Below are 25487 nucleotides of genomic sequence, written 5' to 3'. Positions count from 1 at the left end.
GCTGTAGCAAGTGAAGCAGTAGGAATAACACACTTTAGTCAACCAAGGGAAAATTTATGGGTGACACTTGCTAATCAAACTAACCAATCATCACTTTGTCTTAGTCTTGGAGGAGTCACTAACCCATTTCGAACATGCCTGGTGGGACTTCCGGTGTGGTCTCCTGGAGAATTTTGCAGTTTGATAAACAACCAAACCTTATGTATGTCTAACATGTCAAACATCACATTGCCAGTGCAACAAGGGTATACTGCAGGTCAGAGTGATGGCTATCGTCAATGCTTACTAATCCAATCACTTAACACCTCTTTGCATTCTCCTCCTGAGGAACTGGATCTTTTTGGAAGTACAAATGCCAGCGTGTCTAACACTACAGCTGGTGGATGGTTTAGCTTTAGACTTTTGGGTGCTCAGAATTTAAACCAACCTAAAGAAACATGGGCCACCCTAGATTCATCCCTGAATGTGAGTGAATTCTCTCCACAGCATTACAATCAATGTAACGGCACAAATATCACAGCACCAATGAAATTACCCACAGGAATATTTTTGATTTGTGGAGACAGGGCATGGAATGGCATACCAGCTAAACCACAGGGTGGACCCTGTTATTTGGGAAAATTGTCACTGTTTCACCCTAATGTGTCCTTGCTAATGCAGCTGAGTCAAAATTCAAACAGGAAAAAACGTAGCATACCTGACTTAGACTGCAGCAAGATAGGAGATCCACGGTTTTGGGGCACATTCAAACAGGTGGTGGTTTCAACTATCTTGCCAGGAGGATCTGCCAATAAAGCTATGAATTTAGCAAAACAATTAGGATGCTGGGCAAGGGATGAGCTGAACAAGACATCACAAATTCTAGACATGTTAACTGCAGATGTGCAAAGTGTTAACCATGCTGTTTTGCAGAATAGAGCTGCTGTAGATTTTTTGCTCTTAGCACAAGGGCATGGATGTGAAGAGTTCGAGGGAATGTGTTGCATGAATCTGTCTGATCATTCGGTGTCCATTCACTCTAAGATAAAAGAATTGCAACAGGGACTTCACAAACTTAAGGAAGAAGACGGTTTAGGAATTGACGAATGGCTTAAAGGCTTAGGACTTGGACCGTGGCTGAGGAACCTTGTGATCTATGCTATAGGCCTGCTGGGTGTAATCTTACTGTTTTTGCTTATTTTGCCTTGTATCTTTAACTGTATTCAAAACATGGTCAGCCGTACAATAGCAAAAACATGGCAAACTAATCTCCTTGCGCAAGAAGAAAACGGGGGAAATGTGGAGAGATTTATTAATAATTGGTTAGCTGAGAAAGGCCACGCTGAAATAATGCCGCTGGTTAAGCTGAAAGAGAAAAGCCAGCAGTCAGCAAGCTAAAAGGAAAGGTCAGCAGTGACCTTGCTGCAACATGAGGAAAGGGAGTAGAGATATTCCTGAATATATCCTGAGAATATGTAGAAAGTATCAAAAGTAGAACCATAGGAATGTAGAAGTAGGCGTAGATGCTGATATGTAAGCTGACCAATCCTGAGCTCAACTTTTGCAATATGTATGAAGCTTATTATTAACTGTATTTAACCCGCCGTACTGATCAATAAAATTGGGCCTATGATGATCAACGGATGTCTGGGTCTCCTTCCTTCGACAGATGACCTTTGAAAGAAGATGTTAACGACTTTGTTCATCAGCTGGATGAGATGTACCAGCGTCCATCGGTGATTTCCAGTGCCCATTGAAGATGGGAGCACCTGCAGAGCAGTAGTGACCAGCTGGAGCTCCACACACGGCTCTGGCTGCTCACAGCTGAGCCTGTGCGAAGCTCCAGCAGCTCCTGCCATCTCTCTCCCTGTTGGCAGCTCCTTCCCTGCAGCCCTCAGGCCCTGCCCATCCCCTTTTCTGCCTCCCAGCTCAGCCCTTACCTTCGCTTTCCCTTAATAAACTGTTTGTGTTTTTCACTTGACCCGCGTCTCCGTGGAGCTGAAGCGGCGCAAAACCTGAGCCGGGGGACACGCAGGGCCCTGCTGCCCTTCTCCTGCCTGCTGTGTTCCGGGCACGGACAGAGAGGAACAAGGGCAGCTCAGGCTGCAAAGGTGCCTGTCCCGCTGCTCCAGGGGCCATTTCCAGCCAATCAGAGCGTTTGTCGCTGATGACTCATCAGTTGCCAGGAGCGGAATTTGGGGCGGGGGAAGGTGACCCCGGGGATGGGGATGGGGCGTGCGGGGGCAGCCGGGGCCGCACTGGTGGCACTGGGGGTGCTCGGAGCCCCCCCGGCCGCGGGGGGAGGGGAGGGCGCGGTCAGAAGGGGGCAGGGCCCCAAATTAACCCAAAGGGGGGTCGGGACCCCCAAAGGGAGCAGGAGAGGCCTGGAACTCGCAAAACCAAGCACGGGGGAGGGGACTGGGGACTGGGGGAACGATGGGGAAGGGGCGGGAGAGCGGAGGGAAGAGGGGGATGGGACCCCCAAACAGGACATGGCCAACTTGATGTGGCTGCCTTCCGACGTGCATGGCAGCCAAAGGCAGCCTATGGTAGCCAAAGCTTTTTCCTGGTCCGTGTAATTCCAGTCTGTGCAATCCCAGTCTGTGCAATCCCAGTCCATATAGCCCAGTCCGTATAATCTCAACCCAGTTTATCCCAGCCTGTCTCATCCTGATCTCTATGGTCCCATTCCATATGGTCCCAGCCCATATTTGATCCCAGTCCAGTTTATCCCAAGTTGTGTGGTCCTGATCCCTATGGTCCCATTCTGTGCCGTCCTGACCCATAGGATCCCAGTCCATATTTGATCCCAGTCCATATTTGATCCCAGTCCATATTTGATTGCAGTGTGTGTGGTCCAGCACACACTCCTAGGGTCTGGAATTCCAGTTCCCAGCCAGGAAAAAGTGTTCCTGCCCTTGAACTTCCTTCCTATTCTCTCAGCAAATTATAATAAATTAAAAATCAAGAAATTATAATTAAAATTAAATATATCAGAATAAAAATGAAATATAAAAATGAAATATAATTTCAACTCTTCCTTACAATACTCCAATAATGACTCAAGTCAAAACAACAGTAAACTATTAATATAACATTACCAAAAAATATAAATAAACCAAATATATACAAAGAAATACCTTTTGTAAGTTTTAACTCAGTAACCAATATACTTTAGATAAAAAAATATCTAAAAAACTATCATAGAATCTAACACACCTTAGTAAAAAAAATTCCTATTACAAATATACTAAACACAAAACCAAACACCACTATAATTTCTCACACATTTGAACCAAACAAACTTTATCAACATCCTTAAGTACTCTAAAAAATAATTTTCTTTTTCAAAATTCTAATTTCGGGTGCGTGGTTTTATTTGGATATTGGCTTTTGAATTGTTTGGGTTAGATGATTTAAAAAATGAGATTTTTATAGGAATTGAAACAGCTGAGAAGGCAGCACTCTGCACACAGAAGTGACTGAAAATGAATGGGACAGAAATCAGTAACTCTGAAAGTTTTATTTGCTGTCAAATACATCCCACCCAGCCACCCCACACAATCCCCATCCCACTGCTCCAAATTGGGATCCCACTTCTACCAATCACCTCCCAGCCCCAACTCACCCTGGTGGCTGTGGAATGGAGTGAGTCTGGCACAGGATTGAGTTTTTGTCAGGCGGGAACCAGCAATTTGAGGTGAGATTGAGCCCTGTTGGGTTAAAATGCAGTTGTTTTCATTGGGATTTGAGTGGTTTTGAGGTGACAGATTGATCCCTCTTGGCTTTTGGAGTGCAAAGACATGGAGAAGAGAAAAAAATTTAAGCCAAACCAAAAGGAGAAGCAGCCAGGTGTGTTCCCAAAACGGATCAGAGGGAATGTGAGTGACCAGGACTGTGCCCAAAGTGCCTCCTCCATTGGGGATGGAGCTGGAGCAGCGCACGAAGCTCTTCTCGCACTCGGGGCACTCACAGGGCTTCCCTTACCGGTGCCTCCGTTGGTGTTGGGTCAAGTTAGAGCTGCTGGAGAAGCTCTTCCCACACTGGGAACACTCGTAGGGCCTCTCCCCAGTGTGGATGCGCCGGTGCTTGATGAGGGTGTAGTTGTGTAGTTGTGCTGGAATCCCTTCCCACAACCGGGGCATTGGAAAGGCCTCTCCTCTGTGTGAATCCAATTGTGCCGGAGGAGATCTGACTTGATCCGAAACCCTTCCCACACTTGGAACACTCGTAGGGCCTCTCCCCCGTGTGGATCTTTTGGTGGCGGATCAGTTGGGAGCTATGGCTGAAGCTCTTCCCACATTCCTCACACTCGTGGGGCCTCTCCCCAGTGTGGGTTTGTCGGTGCACAACAAGACAGGAGCTGTACCTGAAGCCCTGCCTGCAGTCGGGGCAGCGGAAGGGCCTCTCCTTTGTGTGCGTGTGCTGCTGATCGAGGAGATTGGAGCTGCTCTTAAACCTCTTCCTACATTGATCACACTCATAGGGCCGTTCCCCAGTGTGGGTCCTCTGGTGCCTGATCAGGTTGCAGTTCCTCCTGAAGCTCTTCCCACACTCCAAGCAGGTGTGGGGCTTCTCCCCATCATGGAGCTGCTCATGGAGCACCAGCTCCGAGCTCTGGCTCCATCTCCAGCCGCCTTCCCGGCCCAGGCTGGCTCTTTCCCCCTCAGATCCCCGCCAGCTGCGTTTGCAGCCCCTCCTCGTGCGGCATCTCCGGGGCTTTTCCTCCCCGTTGGCTTCCTGCGCCATGGAGCCGCTCAAAACGGCCTCTTCCACCAGGTTCTGCCACGGGCATTTGTCCTCCCTGCTCTCCATGCTCAGCTCCTGCTCTGGGGGAGGAAGGACAAGGACAGGATGGGATTTGCCTCCGTGCCACAGGCAAGGGCAAGGAGATTCCCCCAGGGCTGAGCTGCAGCTGGGGCCGTGCTGGGCTGGGAGAGGGAGCAGCACAGAGGGGAAAGAGGCACTGACTTCCTCCTCACCTGCATCAGTGTCCCGGGGCATCTTCCTCTTCCTCGCAGCCTCCCAAGCACTGCGAATGGGAAATCCTGGTTTGAGGACAACAAGGTATAGGCACATTGAGTTTGAAGTTCCCTCTGCCCAAGTCCATCTCTACAAGTCACTGGCCATCTGAGCTCCATAAAAACCTCCCAAACACCAAGATTCAGCCATGGAAAAGCCTCCCAGGAGTTCCCCATCCCTGGTCCCTCCCCTTTGGTGTTCGGGGGTTCCCCCTGTCCCAGCTGCTGGGGTCATGCTTGGATTCGGGGTCCCCCTTGTGCTCGGTGCCCACCCTGCCCAGGCTGCTGGCAGTCCCAGCAATGCCAAAAGCTCCCCCCTCTTCGCTCTCCCCATTCCGGGATGCCGGGGCTGTTTGGGCTCCCGGGCTCCCTTCTCCCCTCGTTCTCTGCTCTGGGCTGCAGCGGCTCCAAGGAGTCCCCCCTGCCCCTCTCCAGGCTCTTGAGGCTCCCGCCCATGGCGGCGCTCCCCCCTCTCTGGGCTCCCCACTTTGGGCTCCTGGGGCACACAGGGCTCTGCTCCTCCAGGCTGCCTCTGCCGGCAGCCGCCACCGGCACCCCCCGATGTCTCCCCAAGGGGCCTTTTCCGCTCAGCCTTGGACTGCTTCATTCTCCAAACATCTCCCCAAAAACCCAACTGGGAGCAACTGGGAGTGACTGGGAACATGCTGGAGGGAACTGGGACACACTGGGAGATACTGGGAGTGACTGGAACAAAAGTGAAGGTGAAAGAGAGCAACTGGAACCATGTGGAACACAACTGGTTCATAGTGGCAGGGACTGGGAGCACACTGGGCTCACCTTTGGATCATACTGGGAGGGACTGGACTAATACTGGGAGTATCTGAGAGTGACTGGGAACACACCCTGCACATCATCCCCCATACTGGGCCTGACCGGGAGCACGCTGGGAGCAAATGGCATCATACTGGGACTGACTGGGCTGATCCAGGAAGCAACTGGAACCATGCTGGAGGCAGCTGGGACCATACTGGGAGAGACTGGAAGGAACTGGGATTATACTGGCACAACACTGGGAGGACTGGCATGTGACTGGGATCAAACTGGAGCTTACTGGGATCCTATTGGGGTTGAAAGGGAGCAACTGGGATCACACTTTGGGCTACTGGGAGCAACTGAGGGAAACTGGGATGATGCTGCAAGCAAACTGGAGGAACTGGGAAGGACTGGATGCATGCCGGAGGCAACTGGGATACAATGGGCATGACTGGGGAATCATACTGGGAGAACTAACACCTTACTGGGGCCACTGGCAGTGCCTGGAAATGGCTACAGACATGCTGGGTACAACTGGGATATACTGGCAGTGTCTGGAACCATACTGGAATGACTGGAACAACTGGGACCATGCTGGCGAGAACTGGGACCACACTGGGAGCAACTGGGAGTGAGTGGGACCATACTGGGGGGACTGGGATCATCTGGGGAGTGACTGGGACTAGAGCAGGGGCAACTGGGTTCAACTGGGACCACACTGGGAGTGTCTGTAACAACAGGGGAGTGATGGCACCACACTGGGAACAGCTGGGCCCATGCTGGGAGCAACTGGGATCACACTGGGGGCACTTGCATCAAACTGGGAGTGACTGGGAGACACTGGGATTAGACTGCAGGTGACTGGGTTCATACTGGAGTGGCTACACTCATACTGGGACTATACTGGGTTTGAATGGAACCTGACTGGGGCTTGCTGGGAGCTACTGGGCCATGTTGGGAGGAAAATGTGACACACTGGGAGCAACTGGGAACAGCTGGAAGGAACTGGAACCATGCTGAGAGGACTGAGACTATAACTGGGGCAACTGGGATCATACTGGGAGCAACTGGGGCCACCCTTTGAGCAACAGATGGAAACTGGGATTATGCTAGAGGAAACTGGGAGTAACTGGGCAAGACTGGGACCATTCTGAGGTAACTAAAACAAACTGGGAGTGTCTCTAACCATAGTGGGGGGACTGGAACCACACTGGGAACAGCTGGGATCATGCTGGGAGCAACTGGGACAATGCTGGGGGAAACTGAATCTACCCTGGAGGCAACTGGGCACAACTGGGACCCTGCTGGGAGGGACTGGGAGTATTCTTGGAGCAACTGGGATCATAATGGGAGGAACTGGGAACATCTGGAATTATGCTGGGAGCAACTGGGATCACACTAGGATAACAGTGAGAGCAGCTGAGTCCATGCTGGGTTACACTGGGATCACATAGAGAGCAACTGGAATCATACTGGGATTGACTGGGAGTGGCTGGTTTTGTGGATTTTGGGGAGTTTAGATTTTGGGGGATTCTATTGGCAGTTTGAGGGGGAGTTTTTCTGGGGGTATTTGGGGGTTTATTGAATTTTTTGTGGCTTTTTTTGAATTTTGGGGGTTTTTACTGAGATTTTGTTGGGATTTTTGGGATTCTCAGAAATTCTGGGGGTTTTATTGGGATTTTTAGGAGATTTTGTGGGGATTTTATTGGAATTGTGGTGGCATTTAGTGGGATTCATTGGGGATTTGGGGGGTTTTGGATTTTTGGTGGGATTTGGAGGGTTTAGTGGGTTTTTTTGGGTGTTGCCAGGATTTCTTTGGATTTGGGGGAGATTTTGTGGGATGTTTTTTGGTTTTGAGGACATTTTTGGGGGATTTGCGGAGTTTAATCAGGATTTTTGGGGTTATTGGGATTTCAAAGCATTTTGTGGGCTGTTATTGGGATTCTAGGGTGTTTTAATGAGATTTTGAGAGATTTAATTGCGATTTAATGGGTTTTATTGGGACTTTCAGGGGTTTCAAGGAGATTTTGGTGCATCTCAGCCCTTCCCCACTCCCATGGAATGCCCCAAAGCCACCCTAAAATTCCACTAATACCCCACAAAATCCCCAAAAGTCACAAGAAAACCCTCAAAACCCCCAGAGAATCTCCTAAAATCCCAGTGGAACTCACCAAAATTATAAAAAACTCCCAAAAATTTCAATAAATCCCCTCCCCATCTAAAAAACCCCTACAACCTCAACAAAACACCCAAAATCCAAAACCCCCCAAAATCCTCTAACCATCCCAAAACCCAATAATTCTCCTCAAAACCCCAATAATTTCGCCTAAACTCCCCAAAAAAATCCCACAAAGCCCAAAATAGCAACTCTGAAATCCCCAAAAACCCTCTCAAAACCCTAAAATCCCCCAGAAGCCCCCCAGAGTCAGTGGGGCCGTCCTGGATCAGGGGGCACCGGCGGGTGGAACAGGAGCCACTTCAGGGGGCCCTCGGAGCTTTTTGGGGAGGGGGCACCGTGGGAGACCCCCCCAAAAATTGGAGGGTGGGGGGGAAACCCCTGCTGTGCCCCCTCCCCCCGAAACCCCCAGACCCCGGTTCAGGGTGGGCCTGGGACCCCCCGGGACTCCCAAATCTTCCCCCGGGACCCGTCCAGGAACCCCAAACCCCCCAGAGTCCCCCAGTGTTGGCCCAGAACCACCCTGGACCCCAAAAACCTCCCCAGGACTCTCAGACCCCCCCATTTCCCCACAAAATTCACCCCAGACCCACCTGAGACCCCCCCCAAATCCATCAGGATGCCCCACATCCCCCTCAGACCCCTCCCAAACTCTATGAAATCCCCTGCAGACTCCCCAAAATTACCCCTAGAGCCACCTCAGAACCCCCCAGATGCCCTCACAACACCCCAGTTCCTTTCACAATCCCCCAAAATCCCCTCAGACCCGCCCAATCCTTCTGAGATCCCCCTAAACCCATCTAAGAACGATCCAGACCGCCTCAAGCTCCCCCCCAACCTCCCTAAAGCTCCCTCTGACCAACCAAAGCCCCCTCAGACTCCCTCATTCACCCCAAACCCATCGCACACCCCTGTGTTTCCCGTCGTTACCCCCAAAAACTCCCAATTTCCCCTCAGACCTGCCCCAAACCGGCCCAGTTTCCCCCCGTCCCCACCTCACCTCCGCTCTCCCCTCACAATCTCCGGCCTCTGCCGCGCGCGCGGACTCTCAAGAACGGCAAAACGCCCCGCCCCGAACCAACCAACCACCGCCCTGCAAGTCCCCGAAATAACCATTCACAGCATCGCTCCCCTCAGCTACGCCCGCCTCCCCCGTGCCGCTCCAGCCAATCAGAGGCGAGCCGGAAGCGGCCCTCCCTCCCCCGCCGCCACCGGGACCCGCCGGGCTCGGGACAGGAACGGGCGGGGCCTGAGAGGGGATCGGGGGGGGGGGGGGCGGGGAAGGGTCTGGGGGGGTTTTGGAGGGGGCCGGGGGTTTGGGAGTGTCTGGGGGGTCTGGGGAGGGGTCCTGGTGCGTTGTGGGGGGACCTGGGGGTTGCGGATGGTTCCTAAGAGGGGTCTCGCGGGGGGGCGGAGGGGTCGTGGGAGGGTCTGGGGGGGTTTTGGGGAGGGGTCGTAGAAAGGTCTTGGGAGGGTCTGGGGGTGTTGGGATGGTCCTGGGGGGAGTTTGGGGAGGGCTCTGGGGGGTGCTGAGGGTGTCCTGGGAATGGGAGGGGATTGGGTGGGATGGGATAAAATGGGATGGGATAAAATGGGAAGGGATGGGATGGAATGGCGCCAAGCTGGCTGCAGGCACTGACCCTGTGGCTCAGCTCTGCCACTCACCCTCCTGCGGCAGCTCAAACCGCACCACCTCTTTGGTTTGATGTGCTGGGACAGCTCCAAGGCCTTCTTCCTCCTCTTCCCCCCAGGCCACCTTGGGCACTTTCAGGGGTCTCTGCTCCATGGTAATGATGGGATTTGTGAGGGCACCTGCAGAAGAGAAGCCTCGGGAAGGCCACGGGTCAGCAAGTCCTGTGGTCTGGCCTCGAGGTCAGCTGCAGGAAAAACGCCTCCAAAAGGCTCCGGGTCAGACGGGAACGAGTGCGCTGTGCGGGGGCTCCTCACGGCACGGCTCTGTCCCGTTCTGCCCCGTTGTGCGTTCCCAGCACCCGGCAAGCTTCTATTTCCCACGTGTCACAAAGGGCCCTTGGTCACCGGGTTGCGTTCCATGGCACAGAGACCGTGCTGCAGCGTGCCACCCAGGGCCCTGGCACACACTGCCTTCTGCCCTGGGGCCGCCCCCAGCGCAGCCAAAGTGGCCCAGGCTGGAAGGAATGCCTGGCCCCAGGTGTCTAAGACAGCCCGACAGGATCTTTAGGAAGGGCTCAGACCATCAGCAAACGCTGCCCGCCTCTGTGGGCTCAGTCCTATCCCCATATCTTTCCCTGAGAGCATTTGAATTTCTAAATGAGAATCATTTGAAGGGAGGGGATTTACATTTTCCATTTCAGAGAAGCCTTCTGCCTTCATTAGCCAACACTTCTCTCTTCAAACCAAGACAATTGTTTACCATCTTGCAGATGCGCAGTTCCTGGGGAGCCCTGTTTTACACTAGGGACCTGGAGAACCATTCCCAGCAATTGGGAAAATCCTAGGTGGAACATCCACCCATAGACGAGGTCTCCAAATGTGCCCCGAAATTTGGTCCAGCTCTTCGAGGCCTAAAAGAGCAAGTCCAAGTGACTTGATGATATTTTTAGCCCAGAAAGCCTGATGGCAGCTGATGGCACACTTCACAGTCAGCAGGGGACACAGCTAGGCCAAAGCCCAGACCTCTGCTGGGAGCCTTTCTCCTCAAATACCCTTCAGACAAACCTCCATGCAAGTCAGTTGGGAAAGTTTCTTCAAATGATCCATTTCTGGCACATGACTACACAGGCTTGTGGGAAAGATTCTAAAGCAGCTGCTCTGGAGTCAAAGAGCCAGCACTAAGAGTAGGCCTTGTCATCTCTTTGTAGCTAAATCCCACTTTGGGGGATTTGAGGGAGTTTGGAACAAGCTAGAGAGCACACCTCTGAGTTTTTTAGATGATGCCATTGCTTTTTCTTCTCTTCTACATAGACAGGAAGGGTGAGTTTGTCTCACATCTGCACTGCATGGCTCACAAGGCTGCAAGACTTGTAGTTACAAGAGCTTTGAAGGATTTCTTGGCCAAGAAGACACTGCCAACAAGGATATTTATGTTTTGCAGCCAGTCCTTCAATATTTCATCTTAGAGGCTCATGCTACAGTGTAAGCTTCCTTAGCCAATCATGTTATGACACACAAACCTACAGCACTGCATCCTAAGCTTCTTGTTTACCATTGTAACTACTTGTATTTTTTCTAGATCTTCAGCCCTAAAACTCTAAATTTTCCTCCACTTCAACCTTCCTCCCCGTGTCTCTGCTATAATAAACTAGAAATCTTCATTCTCGCTTCTAGCACCTAAGTTTGGAAGGCCTTTCCAAGGTCTCCGATCAAATCCTGTGTTTAATTCTAAGCTTTGCTGACAAGAGCAAAGGTCTGAGATTTCCCTGCATTTGGGTTTCCAACAACACTGATGCTGTTAGTTCCAGAGTGCCCAGGATCCCTCTTGCAAGTCAGCTCTGGCAGGAACAAGGCAGCTGCCGGGGGGCTGCTTGTGGCCTCTGACAGCCCATTGCTCAGGGCTTGCCAGCGCCCCAGCCCCTCAGGGGCTGCCCCAGCCCGGCCAAGCTGCCCGGCAGCAGCGCCGCAGCCCCACAGCCGCTCCAGAGCAGCCCCATCCAGAGGCACCTGGGAGCCCTCAGCAAGGCAGCCAGCAGCACACGGGCAGGAGGATACAGAGGGTGGTTCCTTCCTGGCACAGGGCTTGTGGCCATCTCCAGGCACCACTCTGGCTGGGATGCCCGCAGCCCCGGGCCCTGCCCACGTGCTCTGTCACCAGCACAAAGGCTTCAGCAGAACCGCCACAGGACAAGGGGCTTCTGGCCATTTTCCCTTGACCAATGCACGCCTGGGCAGCTGGCTGAGCCAAGGTACCTTTCTCCCCCTCTTGCCCTATGCCCTGCAGACCCTGGGTAGCAAAAGAAAGCTCCTGGGAGTCTGTGTATTATAACACACTCTATATTCATATACTAAAGAAAAAAAAAAAAAAAACCAAAAAGAAGAAAAGAACAATCTTAAAGAAATGGAAAATTCCTGCTGGCTCAGGTGACCCCAGCAGACAGAGCCTCTGGCATCAGCTCTCTGCAGAGCTGCAGCAGCGCAGCCAGCCGAGCCCCGACAGACGAGGCCGTGTCCTCCATGTCCTGCGGAGCTGATCTTGCAGCCTCTGGAAGAGGGAATATCGCTCCCTCTGCAGTGCCTGGAGGCCATACAGTGTTTCTAGCGCCACGTCCGACACGGCACTGCTGATGTCCTTTGTCAGCGGTTCAAGGGCTGCAAGAGAGAGGGACAGAGCCACGGTCAGATCCCGGATCTGCGGGGAGCCGTGGAGAGACCCCTGCCAGGGCCATCCCAGCCGGCTCTGGCCATGGCCAGGAGGGAGCAGGGACCAAGGGCACCGGCCCGAAGCTGCTGGCCACGAATCCCCAAGGTGGCCCTGAAATCTCTGTGTGCTCTGCCCACGCCGTCCCATGTCCGCACAAGGAGCAGAGCCCTCTGCAGCCGGGGCAGGGCTTGCAGCTGCCCCGGCAGCCCCCGCTGTCAGCCCGCTGCCCTCACTCACCAGTGCAGATCAGCTGCAGCTCTTGCTGCTGCCCCCTCAGGCGCCGGCCGGCCATGCCTGTGAACACAGAGCCTGTCACGGCCCCAGCGGCACAGCTCCCTGCCAGCGGCGCTGCCGGCGCTGCGGCCACACGGGCTGCTGGCCCGGCAGGGCTCAGCCCGGCCCTTGCCGCACGCTGCCGGCCCAGGGCACGGCTGCCAGAGGGCGGCAGCAGCAATGCCCAGGCCAGGCGGGGCTCCACGGCGCCCCAGGGCACGGCTGGCGCTGCCGGGGCAGCAGGCGGGGCTGGGGCCGAGCTGTGGCGGGCCGGGGAGGGGAGGGGCAGCCCGGGCTCGGGACTCACCCATGAACCTGATGGCCGCCTCTCGCAGGGACTCCTGTGGGCTCTCCAGGTAGGGCAGGGCCCGGCGCAGGTGCTCGGCCGCTCGGATCCTGTCCTCTGCCAGCTGCAGAGAGCGACAGGAGGGAAGGGTTGGCGCGGGCTCAGCCCCTGGGGGCCCGGCGCTGCCTGCGCCCAGCCCCGGCCTCCCCTGCCCGCACAGCCCTGAGGCGCGGCCAGCAGCCGCTGGCCAAGGGCTCCCGAGAGGAGGGGGCAGAGGGCCGGCTGCTGCCCGGGGAGCCGCGGTGCCGCCCCGCAGCCCCGCCGGGCCGGGGCTCCGTGGGCACCCGGCTCGGGCCCACGGGAGCCTGGAGAAGAGCTTGCGCGGCCTCTGCGTGCAGCACCGGGCCGGGGCACAGCTGCCAGCCCTGCACACTGAGCACCACGCTCGGGGGGCTTCTCCAGGGTGAGGCTGGGGCTCGCAGGCTGTCCTTACCAGACACTCGCTGAACTTCCACAGATTCTGCCTTTTCACCAGTCTTTCAAGATCCCTTCTCTTCAGGAACTCGACCACACCAAGCAGCGTTTCCTGAGAAGCCTGGAGAGCAGCAGAGACGTGGGGATGGCCCCACAGCGCAGGGCGCAGGACCCGCGTCCCTGTGCCATGGCCTGGAGGAGGCTGCAGTCCAGCAGGCACAGGGCAGGAGACAGCCGAGCCCCCTGCCAGGGGGACAGCAGCAGCCCACGAGTCCTCACCTGTGCCACAAGCCGCTTCTCATCATGGCAGTGGAAGAAGAGGGGCAGCAGGCTCTGGCACAGGGGTGTCTTCAGGGCCTTTTTTTCCTTTTCCTGTGGAAGAGTCAGCAATGTTCGGAAGAGCAGTATGGAGATCAGCTGAACCTGCCAATTGTTCTGTATGGAAGGAAGAACAAAAGACCTCAGCATTGGCTGCACAGGGCTCAGCTTGGCACAGGCCTGCAAATCCACAGGGCACAAAGTGTCCGGACAGCACCCAGTGGCCGTGGCTGGGAGCAGTGAGCCTTACGTGGTCAATGAGTGGCAGGAGCGCCTCAAGCAGCTGCATTGTGATGGGACCAGGCATCAGCATGTCATTGTCCAAAATGATAAAGCTGAGGAGCATGACTGTCATGAAAACTATCTCTCCATCTGCATCCCACAGGAATTCCACAAGGCTTTCAGTCAGGCTCCACATTTTTTTGGTCTGTGAGGAGCACAAGTTTGTGAAACGCCATCCTGCTGCCGCAAGGCCCAGAGGCCAAAGGCCTGTCCCGAAGCACTCGGGCAGCTGAACTGGGAGGCAGAAGAGCTGGGAGCAGCTGCCCTAGCACCCAAAGCCCTGCCAAGCCCAAGTGACTGCATTCCCCAGCTCAGCCTCAGCCACTGCCCCCTTCTCACCATGGAGGGCTTCTCAATGAGCTCAAGAAGGGCCCTGAGTGCCAGGCGACGCCTCTCCCTGCACTCGCTCTGCAGCTGCCTTGACAAGATTTTCAGGACTCTTTTAGCACCGCGTTCACTCAAGTCCAGGCACTGGAGGACCTGAAAGGCACAGGGCAGTGACAGGGAGCCGGCCGGCAGGAGCCCGGGGCCGCACGGGGCTGGGCCCAGGCAGCAGCACAGGGCGCGGGCACCGTGCCAGGCAGCTGCGGCTCCGAGAGGGCAGAGAGCTGGGAGGCAGCTCAGCCAGGCAGCGCTGGCCATCAGGCTCACCTCCACAAGGAACGCCAGGGTGGGCAGCTCCCAGCGTGGCTCCTGTGTGCTGAGCAGCCGCAGCAGGTAGCGAGCGATCCGGGAACACAAGGGGATGGAGACACAGCACATCTCTCTGTCAGGAGAAAAAGGAGCCAAGACTGTGGGCAAGGGGGACAAACCTCTGCCAGGAGTGACTCATAGAGGTCTGGTCTTTCCCCAGCATCCTGCAAGGGGCCCTGGGCTATTTGGGAGGCAGCTCCTGGTGGGCACCCTCCTCTCCCAGCCTTTTCCAATCTGCTTGGCCATCCCTCGGTGACAAGGCCCTATGGCCCACGACCTCGGGGACTGTGTGGGGCACCTGAGCACGGAGCACACATGTCAAAAGGCAGTGGGGAGAAGGGGGTCTCACCTGGCCAGCAGACCCACGCCATAGTGGTGGGTGTCAGCACGCAGCAGCGTGTCCCAGCCACAATTGCGTTCCATTGCCACCACCACATCCTCGTGCTGCATTCGGCAGAGCAGGGACTTCAGGGTCCTCACTGCAAACCTGCGTGCACAGCAAAGCCCAGGTGACGCTGGGAGCACTGGCTCCTGCCCAGGGACATGGTAGGGACAGGAGGAGTGGCGTGGAGCACCTGTTGGGGCTGGTGGCAAGGCCGTATTCCTCCTGGCATCCCTTCCAGAAGGTATTGACTTCCTCTGGCATATCCAGAGTGCCCAAGAACACTTGGGAGAGAAGATGCACAAAGAGGTGGGGGAAATACACCATCACCTTATGTGGGACACAGGGCAGGACGATCTTCCACATCACCACAGTTGCCTGCAAAGGACAAAGCCCCCCGAGACAGCGCTCAGTGCCCAGGTGTCCGTGTGGCAGGGCCCGAGCAGGGCAGGGAGAGGCTCAGAGAGACGCAGGGGGAGCACGGGGCCTGGTGGGCCTGAAGCTGCCCCTGGGCCAGGTTTCAGGCCAGCACATGAGGCAGGGAGATGCAGTGGGGGAAGGAGGATGGAGAGCTGCTGGAGAGGCAGCCTTGGGGCCAGCAAAGGCCAGTTACAGAAACTCACAGCCAGGACAAAGACACCCGTTTTGTCCCCATCGGAGGTGCACGTGGGGTGCTTGGGCCAGCTCGCCAGCACATCCCGGAGTATCAGCAGCGCCGGCTCCACAGTCCTGGGCGAGCACATGATGCTCATCCACATGGTCAAAGCAGCTCTGTGGGGTTAGAGCTCTGTCTCAGGGGGGTCTCAGATACAGCACTGTGGCCTGGGCAGCAGTGGGGACCTGAGCTGGCTGCCAGCTCTGCCTCTGCACATTGCCACTCACCAGCAGCACACAGGCAGCCCAGCCGTGTGGGGACAGGCCCCTGAGGGGCAGGGAGGGAGCATGGCAGCAGGCTCAGGGGCTGACTTGCCAGGGCTGGGAAAGGCAGCAGCCAGAGGGCCCTGGAACTCTCTGTTGGTCACACACCTGGGCCAGGCTGTACAGGCTGATGGGCTGGGGAGGCCTGAGCCCTCTGGGCAGGTGGGCCCCATACCTGTCACAGGACGGGGCCACACGCAGGAGCGTCATGACCACGTCAGCGGGCTGTGCTTCGGTGAGATCCAGCAGGGTCCTGTCCAGCCTGTGCTCGGCAAACTGATTGGCCAGGAGCCACTGGTGGATGTACCTGACCAGGGCGGGCACCTGGAGAAGGCAGGGGAGACTTGGAAAGCTGCCAGAGGGAGGAATGTCCCCAGCTTCCCCAGAGAAGTGCTTCCCTTCCCAGCACACTGCCATGGCCTCAAAGAGTAACAGTGACCAGCGGGAATGGCTTGGTAGACCAAGCAATTGCTGGGAGGATCAAACCCTGGCCACTGGCTGCTTACTTGCTTTGAATTGGAAAAGCCTTCCTCTACGAGCATATCCAGCAGGGCAGCACTGGTCTTGGTTTGGAAGATGTGCGAATATGCTCTGAGCCCAGTGCCCATGGTGCTGGTCTCTTCCTGCCGAATTTTCTTGATGAATTTGCAAACCAGCTGTAGGAGAAGGGCAAGAAGCCAGGGATGTTGCAGGGAATGCACAAAGCACGGTGCCAGAAGGCCCAGCCCAGGTGGGGACGGCTGCAGGTACCTGCGCTGTTCTGCGGAATAGGCCACGGGTGCGTTCCTGCTCTTGTGTGCGCTGCAGGGCTGCACCTGGCAAAGAGCGAGCGCAGCCAGAGGTGAGGGGCTGCGGGAGAGGCCGGAGAACACAGCCCAGCCCTGCGCTCCCCAGGCAGGGACAGCCCCAGGATGGCCCAGGGGATGGAGCACGGCCCCTGCGGGGTGTCTGCCCGGCCCCTCTTCTGTCCTGTCCATGGGAATGGGATGGGATTGGGTGGGATGGGATAAAATGGGAAGGGATGGGATGGAATGGCGCCAAGCTGGCTGCAGGCACCGACCCTGTGGCCCAGCTCTGCCACTCACCCTCCTGCGGCAGCTCAAACCGCACCACCTCTTTGGTTTGATGTGCTGGGACAGCTCCAAGGCCTTCTTCCTCCTCTTCCCCCCAGGCCACCTTGGGCACTTTCAGGGGTCTCTGCTCCATGGTAATGATGGGATTTGTGAGGGCACCTGCAGAAGAGAAGCCTCGGGAAGGCCACGGGTCAACAAGTCCTGTGGTCTGGCCTCGAGGTCAGCTGCAGGAAAAACGCCTCCAAAAGGCTCCGGGTCAGACGGGAACGAGTGCGCTGTGCGGGGGCTCCTCACGGCACGGCTCTGTCCCGTTCTGCCCCGTTGTGCGTTCCCAGCACCCGGCAAGCTTCTATTTCCCACGTGTCACAAAGGGCCCTTGGTCACCGGGTTGCGTTCCATGGCACAGAGACCGTGCTGCAGCGTGCCACCCAGGGCCCTGGCACACACTGCCTTCTGCCCTGGGGCCGCCCCCAGCGCAGCCAAAGTGGCCCAGGCTGGAAGGAATGCCTGGCCCCAGGTGTCTAAGACAGCCCGACAGGATCTTTAGGAAGGGCTCAGACCATCAGCAAACGCTGCCCGCCTCTGTGGGCTCAGTCCTATCCCCATATCTTTCCCTGAGAGCATTTGAATTTCTAAATGAGAATCATTTGAAGGGAGGGGATTTACATTTTCCATTTCAGAGAAGCCTTCTGCCTTCATTAGCCAACACTTCTCTCTTCAAACCAAGACAATTGTTTACCATCTTGCAGATGCGCAGTTCCTGGGGAGCCCTGTTTTACACTAGGGACCTGGAGAACCATTCCCAGCAATTGGGAAAATCCTAGGTGGAACATCCACCCATAGACGAGGTCTCCAAATGTGCCCCGAAATTTGGTCCAGCTCTTCGAGGCCTAAAAGAGCAAGTCCAAGTGACTTGATGATATTTTTAGCCCAGAAAGCCTGATGGCAGCTGATGGCACACTTCACAGTCAGCAGGGGACACAGCTAGGCCAAAGCCCAGACCTCTGCTGGGAGCCTTTCTCCTCAAATACCCTTCAGACAAACCTCCATGCAAGTCAGTTGGGAAAGTTTCTTCAAATGATCCATTTCTGGCACATGACTACACAGGCTTGTGGGAAAGATTCTAAAGCAGCTGCTCTGGAGTCAAAGAGCCAGCACTAAGAGTAGGCCTTGTCATCTCTTTGTAGCTAAATCCCACTTTGGGGGATTTGAGGGAGTTTGGAACAAGCTAGAGAGCACACCTCTGAGTTTTTTAGATGATGCCATTGCTTTTTCTTCTCTTCTACATAGACAGGAAGGGTGAGTTTGTCTCACATCTGCACTGCATGGCTCACAAGGCTGCAAGACTTGTAGTTACAAGAGCTTTGAAGGATTTCTTGGCCAAGAAGACACTGCCAACAAGGATATTTATGTTTTGCAGCCAGTCCTTCAATATTTCATCTTAGGGGCTCATGCTACAGTGTAAGCTTCCTTAGCCAATCATGTTATGACACACAAACCTACAGCACTGCATCCTAAGCTTCTTGTTTACCATTGTAACTACTTGTATTTTTTCTAGATCTTCAGCCCTAAAACTCTAAATTTTCCTCCACTTCAACCTTCCTCCCCGTGTCTCTGCTATAATAAACTAGAAATCTTCATTCTCGCTTCTAGCACCTAAGTTTGGAAGGCCTTTCCAAGGTCTCCGATCAAATCCTGTGTTTAATTCTAAGCTTTGCTGACAAGAGCAAAGGTCTGAGATTTCCCTGCATTTGGGTTTCCAACAACACTGATGCTGTTAGTTCCAGAGTGCCCAGGATCCCTCTTGCAAGTCAGCTCTGGCAGGAACAAGGCGGCTGCCGGGGGGCTGCTTGTGGCCTCTGACAGCCCATTGCTCAGGGCTTGCCAGCGCCCCAGCCCCTCAGGGGCTGCCCCAGCCCGGCCAAGCTGCCCGGCAGCAGCGCCGCAGCCCCACAGCCGCTCCAGAGCAGCCCCATCCAGAGGCACCTGGGAGCCCTCAGCAAGGCAGCCAGCAGCACCCGGGCAGGAGGATACAGAGGGTGGTTCCTTCCTGGCACAGGGCTTGTGGCCATCTCCAGGCACCACTCTGGCTGGGATGCCCGCAGCCCCGGGCCCTGCCCACGTGCTCTGTCACCAGCACAAAGGCTTCAGCAGAACCGCCACAGGACAAGGGGCTTCTGGCCATTTTCCCTTGACCAATGCACGCCTGGGCAGCTGGCTGAGCCAAGGTACCTTTCTCCCCCTCTTGCCCTATGCCCTGCAGACCCTGGGTAGCAAAAGAAAGCTCCTGGGAGTCTGTGTATTATAACACACTCTATATTCATATACTAAAGAAAAAAAAAAAAAAAACCAAAAAGAAGAAAAGAACAATCTTAAAGAAATGGAAAATTCCTGCTGGCTCAGGTGACCCCAGCAGACAGAGCCTCTGGCATCAGCTCTCTGCAGAGCTGCAGCAGCGCAGCCAGCCGAGCCCCGACAGACGAGGCCGTGTCCTCCATGTCCTGCGGAGCTGATCTTGCAGCCTCTGGAAGAGGGAATATCGCTCCCTCTGCAGTGCCTGGAGGCCATACAGTGTTTCTAGCGCCACGTCCGACACGGCACTGCTGATGTCCTTTGTCAGCGGTTCAAGGGCTGCAAGAGAGAGGGACAGAGCCACGGTCAGATCCCGGATCTGCGGGGAGCCGTGGAGAGACCCCTGCCAGGGCCATCCCAGCCGGCTCTGGCCATGGCCAGGAGGGAGCAGGGACCAAGGGCACCGGCCCGAAGCTGCTGGCCACGAATCCCCAAGGTGGCCCTGAAATCTCTGTGTGCTCTGCCCACGCCGTCCCATGTCCGCACAAGGAGCAGAGCCCTCTGCAGCCGGGGCAGGGCTTGCAGCTGCCCCGGCAGCCCCCGCTGTCAGCCCGCTGCCCTCACTCACCAGTGCAGATCAGCTGCAGCTCTTGCTGCTGCCCCCTCAGGCGCCGGCCGGCCATGTCTGTGAACACAGAGCCTGTCACGGCCCCAGCGGCACAGCTCCCTGCCAGCGGCGCTGCCGGCGCTGCGGCCACACGGGCTGCTGGCCCGGCAGGGCTCAGCCCGGCCCTTGCCGCACGCTGCCGGCCCAGGGCACGGCTGCCAGAGGGCGGCAGCAGCAATGCCCAGGCCAGGCGGGGCTCCACGGCGCCCCAGGGCACGGCTGGTGCGGCCGGGGCAGCAGGCGGGGCTGGGGCCGAGCTGTGGCGGGCCGGGGAGGGGAGGGGCAGCCCGGGCTCGGGACTCACCCATGAACCTGATGGCCGCCTCTCGCAGGGACTCCTGTGGGCTCTCCAGGTAGGGCAGGGCCCGGCGCAGGTGCTCGGCCGCTCGGATCCTGTCCTCTGCCAGCTGCAGAGAGCGACAGGAGGGAAGGGTTGGCGCGGGCTCAGGCCCTGGGGGCCCGGCGCTGCCTGCGCCCAGCCCCGGCCTCCCCTGCCCGCACAGCCCTGAGGCGCGGCCAGCAGCCGCTGGCCAAGGGCTCCCGAGAGGAGGGGGCAGAGGGCCGGCTGCTGCCCGGGGAGCCGCGGTGCCGCCCCGCAGCCCCGCCGGGCCGGGGCTCCGTGGGCACCCGGCTCGGGCCCACGGGAGCCTGGAGAAGAGCTTGCGCGGCCTCTGCGTGCAGCACCGGGCCGGGGCACAGCTGCCAGCCCTGCACACTGAGCACCACGCTCGGGGGGCTTCTCCAGGGTGAGGCTGGGGCTCGCAGGCTGTCCTTACCAGACACTCGCTGAACTTCCACAGATTCTGCCTTTTCACCAGTCTTTCAAGATCCCTTCTCTTCAGGAACTCGACCACACCAAGCAGCGTTTCCTGAGAAGCCTGGAGAGCAGCAGAGACGTGGGGATGGCCCCACAGCGCAGGGCGCAGGACCCGCGTCCCTGTGCCATGGCCTGGAGGAGGCTGCAGTCCAGCAGGCACAGGGCAGGAGACAGCCGAGCCCCCTGCCAGGGGGACAGCAGCAGCCCACGAGTCCTCACCTGTGCCACAAGCCGCTTCTCATCATGGCAGTGGAAGAAGAGGGGCAGCAGGCTCTGGCACAGGGGTGTCTTCAGGGCCTTTTTTTCCTTTTCCTGTGGAAGAGTCAGCAATGTTCGGAAGAGCAGTATGGAGATCAGCTGAACCTGCCAATTGTTCTGTATGGAAGGAAGAACAAAAGACCTCAGCATTGGCTGCACAGGGCTCAGCTTGGCACAGGCCTGCAAATCCACAGGGCACAAAGTGTCCGGACAGCACCCAGTGGCCGTGGCTGGGAGCAGTGAGCCTTACGTGGTCAATGAGTGGCAGGAGCGCCTCAAGCAGCTGCATTGTGATGGGACCAGGCATCAGCATGTCATTGTCCAAAATGATAAAGCTGAGGAGCATGACTGTCATGAAAACTATCTCTCCATCTGCATCCCACAGGAATTCCACAAGGCTTTCAGTCAGGCTCCACATTTTTTTGGTCTGTGAGGAGCACAAGTTTGTGAAACGCCATCCTGCTGCCGCAAGGCCCAGAGGCCAAAGGCCTGTCCCGAAGCACTCGGGCAGCTGAACTGGGAGGCAGAAGAGCTGGGAGCAGCTGCCCTAGCACCCAAAGCCCTGCCAAGCCCAAGTGACTGCATTCCCCAGCTCAGCCTCAGCCACTGCCCCCTTCTCACCATGGAGGGCTCCTCAATGAGCTCAAGAAGGGCCCTGAGTGCCAGGCGACGCCTCTCCCTGCACTCGCTCTGCAGCTGCCTTGACAAGATTTTCAGGACTCTTTTAGCACCGCGTTCACTCAAGTCCAGGCACTGGAGGACCTGAAAGGCACAGGGCAGTGACAGGGAGCCGGCCGGCAGGAGCCCGGGGCCGCACGGGGCTGGGCCCAGGCAGCAGCACAGGGCGCGGGCACCGTGCCAGGCAGCTGCGGCTCCGAGAGGGCAGAGAGCTGGGAGGCAGCTCAGCCAGGCAGCGCTGGCCATCAGGCTCACCTCCACAAGGAACGCCAGGGCGGGCAGCTCCCAGCGTGGCTCCTGTGTGCTGAGCAGCCGCAGCAGGTAGCGAGCGATCCGGGAACACAAGGGGATGGAGACACAGCACATCTCTCTGGCAGGAGAAAAAGGAGCCAAGACTGTGGGCAAGGGGGACAAACCTCTGCCAGGAGTGACTCATAGAGGTCTGGTCTTTCCCCAGCATCCTGCAAGGGGCCCTGGGCTATTTGGGAGGCAGCTCCTGGTGGGCACCCTCCTCTCCCAGCCTTTTCCAATCTGCTTGGCCATCCCTCGGTGACAAGGCCCTATGGCCCACGACCTCGGGGACTGTGTGGGGCACCTGAGCACGGAGCACACATGTCAAAAGGCAGTGGGGAGAAGGGGGTCTCACCTGGCCAGCAGACCCACGCCATAGTGGTGGGTGTCAGCACGCAGCAGCGTGTCCCAGCCACAATTGCGTTCCATTGCCACCACCACATCCTCGAGCTGCATTCGGCAGAGCAGGGACTTCAGGGTCCTCACTGCAAACCTGCGTGCACAGCAAAGCCCAGGTGACGCTGGGAGCACTGGCTCCTGCCCAGGGACATGGTAGGGACAGGAGGAGTGGCGTGGAGCACCTGTTGGGGCTGGTGGCAAGGCCGTATTCCTCCTGGCATCCCTTCCAGAAGGTATTGACTTCCTCTGGCATATCCAGAGTGCCCAAGAACACTTGGGAGAGAAGATGCACAAAGAGGTGGGGGAAATACACCATCACCTTATGTGGGACACAGGGCAGGACGATCTTCCACATCACCACAGTTGCCTGCAAAGGACAAAGCCCCCCGAGACAGCGCTCAGTGCCCAGGTGTCCGTGTGGCAGGGCCCGAGCAGGGCAGGGAGAGGCTCAGAGAGACGCAGGGGGAGCACGGGGCCTGGTGGGCCTGAAGCTGCCCCTGGGCCAGGTTTCAGGCCAGCACATGAGGCAGGGAGATGCAGTGGGGGAAGGAGGATGGAGAGCTGCTGGAGAGGCAGCCTTGGGGCCAGCAAAGGCCAGTTACAGAAACTCACAGCCAGGACAAAGACACCCGTTTTGTCCCCATCGGAGGTGCACGTGGGGTGCTTGGGCCAGCTCGCCAGCACATCCCGGAGTATCAGCAGCGCCGGCTCCACAGTCCTGGGCGAGCACATGATGCTCATCCACATGGTCAAAGCAGCTCTGTGGGGTTAGAGCTCTGTCTCAGGGGGGTCTCAGATACAGCACTGTGGCCTGGGCAGCAGTGGGGACCTGAGCTGGCTGCCAGCTCTGCCTCTGCACATTGCCACTCACCAGCAGCACACAGGCAGCCCAGCCGTGTGGGGACAGGCCCCTGAGGGGCAGGGAGGGAGCATGGCAGCAGGCTCAGGGGCTGACTTGCCAGGGCTGGGAAAGGCAGCAGCCAGAGGGCCCTGGAACTCTCTGTTGGTCACACACCTGGGCCAGGCTGTACAGGCTGATGGGCTGGGGAGGCCTGAGCCCTCTGGGCAGGTGGGCCCCATACCTGTCACAGGATGGGGCCACACGCAGGAGCGTCATGACCACGTCAGCGGGCTGTGCTTCGGTGAGATCCAGCAGGGTCCTGTCCAGCCTGTGCTCGGCAAACTGATTGGCCAGGAGCCACTGGTGGATGTACCTGACCAGGGCGGGCACCTGGAGAAGGCAGGGGAGACTTGGAAAGCTGCCAGAGGGAGGAATGTCCCCAGCTTCCCCAGAGAAGTGCTTCCCTTCCCAGCACACTGCCATGGCCTCAAAGAGTAACAGTGACCAGCGGGAATGGCTTGGTAGACCAAGCAATTGCTGGGAGGACCAAACCCTGGCCACTGGCTGCTTACTTGCTTTGAATTGGAAAAGCCTTCCTCTACGAGCATATCCAGCAGGGCAGCACTGGTCTTGGTTTGGAAGATGTGCGAATATGCTCTGAGCCCAGTGCCCATGGTGCTGGTCTCTTCCTGCCGAATTTTCTTGATGAATTTGCAAACCAGCTGTAGGAGAAGGGCAAGAAGCCAGGGATGTTGCAGGGAATGCACAAAGCACGGTGCCAGAAGGCCCAGCCCAGGTGGGGACGGCTGCAGGTACCTGCGCTGTTCTGCAGAATAGGCCACGGGTGCGTTCCTGCTCTTGTGTGCGCTGCAGGGCTGCACCTGGCAAAGAGCGAGCGCAGCCAGAGGTGAGGGGCTGCGGGAGAGGCCGGAGAACACAGCCCAGCCCTGCGCTCCCCAGGCAGGGACAGCCCCAGGATGGCCCAGGGGATGGAGCACGGCCCCTGCGGGGTGTCTGCCCGGCCCCTCTTCTGTCCTGTCCATGGGAATGGGATGGGATTGGGTGGGATGGGATAAAATGGGAAGGGATGGGATGGAATGGCGCCAAGCTGGCTGCAGGCACCGACCCTGTGGCCCAGCTCTGCCACTCACCCTCCTGCGGCAGCTCAAACCGCACCACCTCTTTGGTTTGATGTGCTGGGACAGCTCCAAGGCCTTCTTCCTCCTCTTCCCCCCAGGCCACCTTGGGCACTTTCAGGGGTCTCTGCTCCATGGTAATGATGGGATTTGTGAGGGCACCTGCAGAAGAGAAGCCTCGGGAAGGCCACGGGTCAACAAGTCCTGTGGTCTGGCCTCGAGGTCAGCTGCAGGAAAAACGCCTCCAAAAGGCTCCGGGTCAGACGGGAACGAGTGCGCTGTGCGGGGGCTCCTCACGGCACGGCTCTGTCCCGTTCTGCCCCGTTGTGCGTTCCCAGCACCCGGCAAGCTTCTATTTCCCACGTGTCACAAAGGGCCCTTGGTCACCGGGTTGCGTTCCATGGCACAGAGACCGTGCTGCAGCGTGCCACCCAGGGCCCTGGCACACACTGCCTTCTGCCCTGGGGCCGCCCCCAGCGCAGCCAAAGTGGCCCAGGCTGGAAGGAATGCCTGGCCCCAGGTGTCTAAGACAGCCCGACAGGATCTTTAGGAAGGGCTCAGACCATCAGCAAACGCTGCCCGCCTCTGTGGGCTCAGTCCTATCCCCATATCTTTCCCTGAGAGCATTTGAATTTCTAAATGAGAATCATTTGAAGGGAGGGGATTTACATTTTCCATTTCAGAGAAGCCTTCTGCCTTCATTAGCCAACACTTCTCTCTTCAAACCAAGACAATTGTTTACCATCTTGCAGATGCGCAGTTCCTGGGGAGCCCTGTTTTACACTAGGGACCTGGAGAACCATTCCCAGCAATTGGGAAAATCCTAGGTGGAACATCCACCCATAGACGAGGTCTCCAAATGTGCCCCGAAATTTGGTCCAGCTCTTCGAGGCCTAAAAGAGCAAGTCCAAGTGACTTGATGATATTTTTAGCCCAGAAAGCCTGATGGCAGCTGATGGCACACTTCACAGTCAGCAGGGGACACAGCTAGGCCAAAGCCCAGACCTCTGCTGGGAGCCTTTCTCCTCAAATACCCTTCAGACAAACCTCCATGCAAGTCAGTTGGGAAAGTTTCTTCAAATGATCCATTTCTGGCACATGACTACACAGGCTTGTGGGAAAG

At 57.1% G+C, this 25487-nt stretch overlaps 1 protein-coding gene and 1 pseudogene across 1 annotated transcript in view; one reads left to right on the top strand and one right to left on the bottom strand.

Annotated features, from left to right (window-relative positions):
• LOC132085926 (zinc finger protein 239-like) overlaps positions 1-8997 on the bottom strand; it is a 33370-nt gene extending 24373 nt beyond the window's left edge. The window contains exons 1-3 of the mRNA XM_059491393.1: positions 8946-8997; positions 4962-5027; positions 4197-4808 (exon numbers count right to left, since the gene is read on the bottom strand). Of these exons, the coding sequence (XP_059347376.1) occupies positions 4197-4808; positions 4962-4983 (634 nt within the window). The 5' untranslated portion in view covers positions 4984-5027; positions 8946-8997. The remainder of the gene's footprint in view (positions 1-4196; positions 4809-4961; positions 5028-8945) is intronic.
• LOC132085897 (zinc finger protein 850-like) overlaps positions 1-25487 on the top strand; it is a 997265-nt pseudogene that overhangs the window by 87639 nt on the left and 884139 nt on the right.

Source organism: Ammospiza nelsoni, chromosome 33 (genome assembly GCF_027579445.1).
Source record: "Ammospiza nelsoni isolate bAmmNel1 chromosome 33, bAmmNel1.pri, whole genome shotgun sequence".
Taxonomy (NCBI): Eukaryota; Metazoa; Chordata; class Aves; order Passeriformes; family Passerellidae; genus Ammospiza; species Ammospiza nelsoni.
Note: the sequence above shows the minus strand (reverse complement) of the source record. Positions and strands in the feature narration are given on the sequence as shown.